The following is a 7,431-nucleotide window of genomic DNA, read 5'->3' on the forward strand; positions in this document are numbered from 1 at the left end:
AAAAAAAAAAAAAAATCACAAAATTAGCTGGGCGTGGTGGCACACGCCTGTAGGTCCCAGCTACTCAGGAGGCTGAGGTGGGAAGATCGCCTGAGTTTAGGAGATTGAGGCTGTGGTGAGCTGTGATTGTGCCACTGCATTCCAGCCTGGGTCATACAGTGAGACCCTGACTCAAAAAAAACAAACAAAACCCAACCAAAAAACAAAAATGAGCCCCCTGAACGCTGAAATGTAGTGAGAACAAGCAGGTCAAGCATCAGCCCTCCCTGGCTGGGTGGCCCCAGGAAGGTCTCTTCCATGTCCCTCATGGCCTGACTGTCCCTCCTGCTAGGCTGTTTTGAAGCTCAACGTGATGGTGAGGAGACATAAGCCCCCAGGCCCATGAATAATGGTTTAAGAGATTGATGATGAGAGGCCATCCTATCTCAATAAAGCCTTCAGGGCCCCCAGCCTCGGCATCCCCACATTCCAAGGGACTGAAAGCCATCTCCCAGCAGGGCCGCAGAAGTGAGATGAGCAGGCTGAGTGCACTTCACAAACCGTGAGATGCTGGCCCTATTTATAAAGGAAGAAAGAACCCATGGGTGGGTTCTAGGACCCACCCATGACCTCCTGTAATCCTTGGAGTTGACCCAGCTCTCCAGAATCGGGTCCGAGTCGGGCCACTTCACCGAGACCAATGTTAAATACGGCGCGTTTCTTTTTTTGAAATGGCATTTTAACAAGCATTTATATAGCGCTTACTGTATGCCAAGCACTATTCTAAGTGCTTTACAAATTATTCATGCATTTAATGCCTTTAAAATCCCTAGGTGATGGGTAGCTCTTGCTACTCCCATTGTACAGACGGGAAAACTGAGGCCCAAGCAGGTTAAAAGGCGCCACACACTTGTAAATGGCAGAGTCGATACCTGTAAAGTGCTTAGCCCAGTGCCTGGCCCTTTGCGCCCTCTGAGTGGCAGTGGCTGCTGTTATGATTGTTACTATTATGCAATAATAATAATAACATAAGACATTTTTCCAACATACTATGCCCTTTACTTTTCCCTTCCCATTAGAATGCTGTCTCTGTGAAGGCAGAGAGTTTGGTCTGCTTTGTACAGGGCAGTATTCTCCATGCCTAGTATACCGTGAGTGCTCAATAGATGTTTGTTACATAGTTATTGCTATTGTTATTGTCACCGGCCTCACCAGTGAGGAACACTGACCAGCAGACTGGTAGGAGTTTGAGTTTGGAGTTTGTCCTGAGGCTACACAGATAGCTCATCTGACTCTATTTCAGAGACAGAACGTCTAAGCAGAGCTCAGCCCTGGGTGGGCAGGAGGCAGCGTCTTCCAGGTCCCAATGGGGAGAGGAGAGGATCTGGGTGTCCTTGCCTCCCGTCCAGCCTGAGGCTGTGTAGCCAAGGGAAGACTTGAGTGGTTTGGAGGGTGTGTGATTGCTTCCTGGGGAGATGTGATGGGAGGCTCTGACTGTCAAGCTGTCAGCATAACAACAACAATAAACAAGAATTAGATCAATAATAATAACAATAAATAACACTTGCTGTTATTCTTTCCATTTTCAGTGCATTCATTTTCTAGCGGCAGAACAGAGATTCATGCTTTTTTTTTTCCTTCTTCCCTTGCACTGAGATGACGGGTTTGGGGAAGGGGACTCTAGAGAGGGTGTGTCTTCCCTGTCCCATGGCCCAGTGGCTTGGAGAGGCTCTGCCTTCTTGTCCACTTCCCTGTGATGTGGTAGGCTTGGGGGTGGGTGAGAACAGCGGGCCCCAAGACCTTTGGGCAGGGACGCCTGGGGGGAGGCAGCATCCCCCAAAGGCAAATACAGGGGAAAAGAGAGATCATAGAAAGAGACACACACACACCCAGACAGACATGGGGGTGTGTGCAGAGTGGGTGTGTGAAGGGAGACAGACAGAAGAGGCAGAAGACAGATGGGGGACGCACGTTAGAGAGAGAGGCAGAGAGGGATGGAGAGGGATAGACAGACAGGCAGGCAGAGGCAGAGAGGTGGAGGCTGGGGGTTGGCGAGACAGGCACAGAGACAGAAAGAGAGGGAAGAGAGACATGGGCAGAGGTGGTGAAAGAGAGATGGTGACAGAGATACAGTGAGGAGAGAGAGAAACAGGGACAGCAACAGCGAAAGAGACAGTAACACACACAGAGAGACACAGAGAGAGAGAGAGAGACAGACAGGCATAGACAGACAGGCAAAAGAGACCAGGCAAAGAAAAGCCCTTGGAAAAAGTGAGAGACATGGAAACTTGGAAAAGAGACCGAGACTCAGAGAGCCGGTGATGCTGAGGCCAAAAGGGCGGCCAGGGAGAGAGGAGGGCCAGGCACGGAGGGGGCGGGGGACAAGGAGGCCCGTGGAGAGGGGAGAGGTCGGGAGGGGAGGCTCACCTGTAGGTGGAGGAGGCTGTTCTCCTGGAGGTAGAGGTACTGCAGGCTCACCAGGCCGCGGAAGATGTTGCTGGGCAGGCTGCTGAGCTGGCAGCGATACAGATGCAGCGACTGCAGCCGCTCCAGGCCCCGGAAGGTGTCGGGCTCCAGGGAGCGCAGGTGCCGGTTGTCCCCGAGGTCCAGCTCCTCCAGGGCCTGCAGGTGGCGGAAGGTGCCCGGGTGGATGGAGGAGAGGTTGTTGGAGAAAAGCCACAGGGGGAGCAGGTTGGGCCCGAAGGTGCCCGGCCGCAGCGTGCGGATGAGGTTGTTCTGCAGGAAGAGGCGCTGCGTGCTGGGTGGCAGGGACAGCGGCACGGAGGAGAAGTTGTTGGCCTGGCAGCTCACGGTGGGCGGGGACGAATAGCAGGTGCAGAGCATGGGGCAGCTGGGGGCCGCCGGGGGCAGGGCCAGGAGCAGCAGCAGGAGGCAGGCCGAGGCGGGAGCTGTGGGTGGGAAAAGCCGGACATTGCTGGGGGTGCTGTGAGGGCAGGAGGGCTGGCCCCCAAGGAGCCTGGAGCCCTGCCGCTCCCATGGGGTTTCTGACGTTTTGTAGAGACGAGGTCTGGCTATGTTGTCCAGGCTGGTCTCAGACTCCTGGGCTCAAGCGATCCTCCCGCCTCAGCCTCCCAAAGTGCTGGGATGACAGGCGTGAGCCACTGCGCCTGGCCTCCATGGGGTTTTGGGGTGCGACCCCAGGGTCTCCAGTGGCCTGGCCACATCCACGTTCTGAGGCTCCTGGTATATTACAAAATTATGCTGAGGACACTGAAGAAAGCGCTGTAATACATTTGAAGTTGTTTGGTGAAGGGTCATCTATTTTTTTTTTGTCAGTCTCACTGTCACCCAGGCTGGAGTGCAGTAGCACGCTCACAGCCACCGTAGCCTTGACCTGCTGGACTCCGGTGATCCTTCCACCTCCCTTCCAAGTAGCTGGAACTACAGGCATGTGCCACCATGCCTAACTTTTTTTTTTTTTTAATTGTAGGGATGAGGTCTTGCCAAGTTGCCCAGGCTGGTCTCGAACCTGTGGGCTCAGACAATCCTCTCACCTCGGCCTCCCAAAGTGCTGGGATTATAGGCGTGAGCCACTGCAATCAGCAGCGTTGCCTTTTCAATCCTGTTTTTACTGTTGTGTGTTTGACGTCTAGAGATTAATGCCAAAAGCCTAACATCAGGGTTTCCCTGACTCAGGATTGACAGTTGGTCCCGAGAGTCCCTCACTGTGGGGGCAGCCCATCTATAGAAGGCACTTAGCAGACCTCTGTCTTCTACCCAATAGATGCCAGCAGCACCCTGCCTCCAGTGTGACAACCAAAATGTCTCCAGACATTGCCACATGTCCCCTGGGGAACAAGTCACTCCGTTTGAGAATGACTGGACTAACTTGGGAATCCAAGGCCTGTGTGAAATGACCCTCAGGCAGCCCTGGGCTCCGTCCTTGCTGAACCCACTGGTGACTAACACCCTCTGTCCTCACCTTCCTGCTGTTTACCCCTGGAGTGTCTCCATGCTGGGAGGGGCCTTGGGGACCGGTGCTCAGCGGGTCTCCAAGTGGGGCCACCTGCCACAGGCAACAGAATCACCTGAGGTTGTGGAAAGAACGCGGGTTTCTTGGCTCCAGAATTCCTGGGGACTGCCTGGGAATATGCATTGTACACCCAGCTCTCCTCATCCAAAACTACTTTTTTTTTTGAGTTGGAGTCTCACTCTGTCACCCAGACTGGAGTGCAGTGGCCGCTCCCGCCACCGCAACCTTGACCTGCTAGGCTCAGGTGATCCTTCCACCTCAGCCTTCCAAATAGCTGGAACTACAGGTGCGTGCTACCATGCCCGGCTACTTTTTGATTCATTGTAGAGATGAGGCCTCACCAAGTTGCCCAGGCGGGTCTCGAACCCATGGGCTCAGGCAATCCATTCGCCTCGGCCTCCCAAAGCGCTGGGATTCCAGGCTGAGCCACTGAGCCCGGCTCAAAACTACGGATTGCCTGAGCCCAGCAGGTCAAGGCTGCAGTGGCCGGGAGCAGCCTTGACCTTGCACTCCAGTCTGAGTGACAGAGTGAGACTCCAACTCAAAAAAAATAAAAAATAAAAAAGTGTTTTGTTTTTTGAGTCGGGGTCTCGCTCTGTCGCCTAGGCGGGAGTGCAGTGGCCTGATCACGGCTCATTGCAGCCTGGACCTCCTGGGCTCAGGCCATCCTTCCACTTCAGCCTCCCAAGTAGCTGGGACTACAGGCGCACACCACCACTCCTGGCTGCCTGGCTAATTTTGGTTATTTTTTTTTTGTAGACACGAGGACTCACTATGTTGCCCAAGCTGGTCTCAAACTTTGGAGTTCAAGTGATCCTCCCACCTCAGCCTCCCGTAGGATTACAGGCATGAGTCACCATGCCCAGCCAATTTTTTTTCAAAGTAACTTTTGAAAGTTTGGATATGGTCCATTCTTCCTACAATATAGATGGAGAAGCAGACCCAGGGAGGCCCAAGGGGATCTGTACTGCTATGCCTGAGTAAGGGGCCCGAACCCTCATGTTCCCTGCCCCTGCCTTCCTGCCCTCACTTAGTGGAGCTAGCTTGACCTGTATACTTTATCATGATTTCCCGGTATGACTCCTGGGATGTTTTTCTGACAACTTTGGGGAGAAGGGGAGCCCGCACCCCCAACGCCAGGCAGTCATCCCAGAGGCACCTTCTACTTCAAGAGTGGACTAGCCTGGGTGTGGTGGCTCAAACCTGTAATCCCAGCACTTTGGGAGGCCAAGATGAGGGGATTGCCTGAGCCCACGGGTTCGAGACCAGCCCGGGCAACTTGGTGAGACTTCATCTCTGCAATCAATCAAAAAACTATCCGGGCGTGGGAGCACACGCCTGTAGTTCCAGCTACTTGGAAGGCTGAGGCAGAAGGATCGCCGGAGTCCAGCAGGTCGAGGCTGTGGTGGCTGTGATCGTGCCACTGCACTCCAGCCTGGGCGACAGAGTGAGACTCCAACTCAAACAACAACAAAAAAGAATGAACTTGACCTCCAAAGGCAGAGGGGAGGAAGACCGGATTCTTGGACCCTGAGATCCCAGGGCTCCTGGTGGCTCCAAAACCCGTAGGGAGCCTGAGGACTGGTGGCTTTGAGTGTGGGATCCCCAAGGCTGAGGCTCGCACATGCTTCGGTGGGGGTTTTGCGTGTAACGTCTCACACTCCCAAGGCATCTGTGCATGCACGTGTGTGTGTGTGTGTGTGTGTGTGTGTCTGTGATGTGAGCCAGGTGCCACTGACTGAAATGCAGCTGAGCCAGGCCCGCAGGCCCGAGTGTGGCATCAGCAGCATCACGGATGCCTCTTCTGCGGAGAGGGGGACACACGGGTACAGGGTGGGGGGCGCCATGCCCCATGAGTGTGGTGGCGCACCGGGACCTCAGTGCCTGTCCCCAGCCCCTCCTGGTGCTGCGTCGGTGCGCGCGAGCGTGCACTGGCTGTCCTCCGCGTGTGTGTGAGTGCCGGGCCCCGTGCGTGTGTAGGCTGGGTGTGATGTAATACTCAGTGACACAGCGGGCTACTGTTCCATTCGTTCACACCACCTCCGCGTTTCTCGGCCCTTCTCACCCCTCCCCCGTGCGGCGTTTCACGATTACTTTCTCCTCCCGAGTTTTTCAGAGCCACGTGGGGTGGACAAGCCTGTCTCTCACCCCTCGCATCCCAACTAGGCAGGGGTGGGGATGTGGGAGCACAGTGGGGGAGACCGTCGGTGGGCTTTGTGAGAGCTGAGGGTCGGGGCTGCTTAAAACTGGAGATTTCAGAGCTGGAAAGGCTTTCTAGGTTTATCTGGTTGAAGCATCTGTTCTACCGAGACTCAGAGAGAGCACACCACTGGGCCAAGGTCACACAGCAAAGGGGTGCCAGGGCAAGGGCCAGAAAAAGTCTCCTGCTGCCCAGCCCGGGCACTTTCCCCTCCTGTCAGAGTCACCCTCTGAGCTCTGTTTCCCTAAGGACTTGACACCAAAAGAAGCCAAATCCTTCTCTGATCCCTTAATCCCACCCCTTATCCATAAGCTCACAAGAGTGTGAGCTCTCATGGCCGCCAGCCCTCGAGAGGATTACGCGGCTCATCTCCCAGCCTCCAGGATGGACTGCTACCCTGGGAGAGGCAGAGTGAAGGACGAGGGGCAACCCCCGAGCGCCTCAGCGTCAGGGGTCACTCTCCTGACACCAGGGTCTCTTTCAGCCTCGAGGCCACGCTGGCAGGAGCTGGCGGGGGCCCTACTCGTCCTTCTAGCCCACCACTCTCCTGCTCCCTCCTGACCTCATCAGACCCCTCCTCTCCTCTCTCCCCACACCCCCGCCCTCTTGGCCCCATAGTGCCCCCACCCCAAGGTGGTCTTCCCTGCAGGCCCCCGGAGGAGGGACCCTGAGCCAGGGGCTCTCCATGACAGCTGCTGCGTAACAGTGACTCTGTTGCCATTTCTGGCCCTCGCCACCGCCGTGCAAAGCAGCTGTAACCCAAGGAGCCTCATCCATAATTCAGGCTGCGGCTCTCACTGGAGGCGAGGAGGAGGGGAAGGTGGGGGGTGCTGGGCTTCTCTGCCCCCAGGCCGGCTGGAGCTGGAGGGAGTACTCCAGGGCACGGGCAGTGGGACAAGGGACCGGGGTGGGGGGGACCAGAGCTGTGCCTTTCTCTGCCTACACCGTGGGTGTGGCGTGGCGCGTGTGCCCTTTTCCTTCTCACCTCGTCCTGTCCCCGCCCCACCCCCTGTTCTCACGCCTCCTCACCACGGCTCCTTCCCTCCCGGCCATGCCTCTCCTCTCTCCCCACAACTCCACTCCCGGGCCCTGTGTTGTGAATCCCAGAGGTGGAGACTCGGGGCAAGATGCCCAGGGTCAGAGCTGGAACGGGGAAGGGCCTGTTCTGAGCCACAGCCCGGGCTTCCCGCCCCCACCTCAGCAGTCTGGCTTCAGTGTCTTTCTTGGGCGCTTTCATTTCATCCCTCCACCACTCAAC

At 56.1% G+C, this 7,431-nt stretch overlaps 1 protein-coding gene across 1 annotated transcript in view; it reads right to left on the bottom strand.

Moving 5' to 3' along the window:
- The window catches only part of RTN4RL2 (reticulon 4 receptor like 2), a gene marked incomplete at its 3' end in the record, with an annotated part of 13,483 nt that extends 7,663 nt beyond the window's left edge, over window positions 1–5,820 (bottom strand). Inside the window, exons 1-3 of the mRNA XM_021712169.1 lie at window positions 5,713–5,820; window positions 3,923–4,006; window positions 2,407–2,940 (exon numbers count right to left, since the gene is read on the bottom strand). Of these exons, the coding sequence (XP_021567844.1) occupies window positions 2,407–2,940; window positions 3,923–4,006; window positions 5,713–5,820 (726 nt within the window). The remainder of the gene's footprint in view (window positions 1–2,406; window positions 2,941–3,922; window positions 4,007–5,712) is intronic.
- Between the last annotated feature and the right edge of the window lie 1,611 nt (window positions 5,821–7,431).

This window comes from Carlito syrichta, unplaced genomic scaffold (assembly GCF_000164805.1).
Source record: "Carlito syrichta isolate Samal-C Ts95f unplaced genomic scaffold, Tarsius_syrichta-2.0.1 Scaffold88020, whole genome shotgun sequence".
Taxonomy (NCBI): domain Eukaryota; kingdom Metazoa; phylum Chordata; class Mammalia; order Primates; family Tarsiidae; genus Carlito; species Carlito syrichta.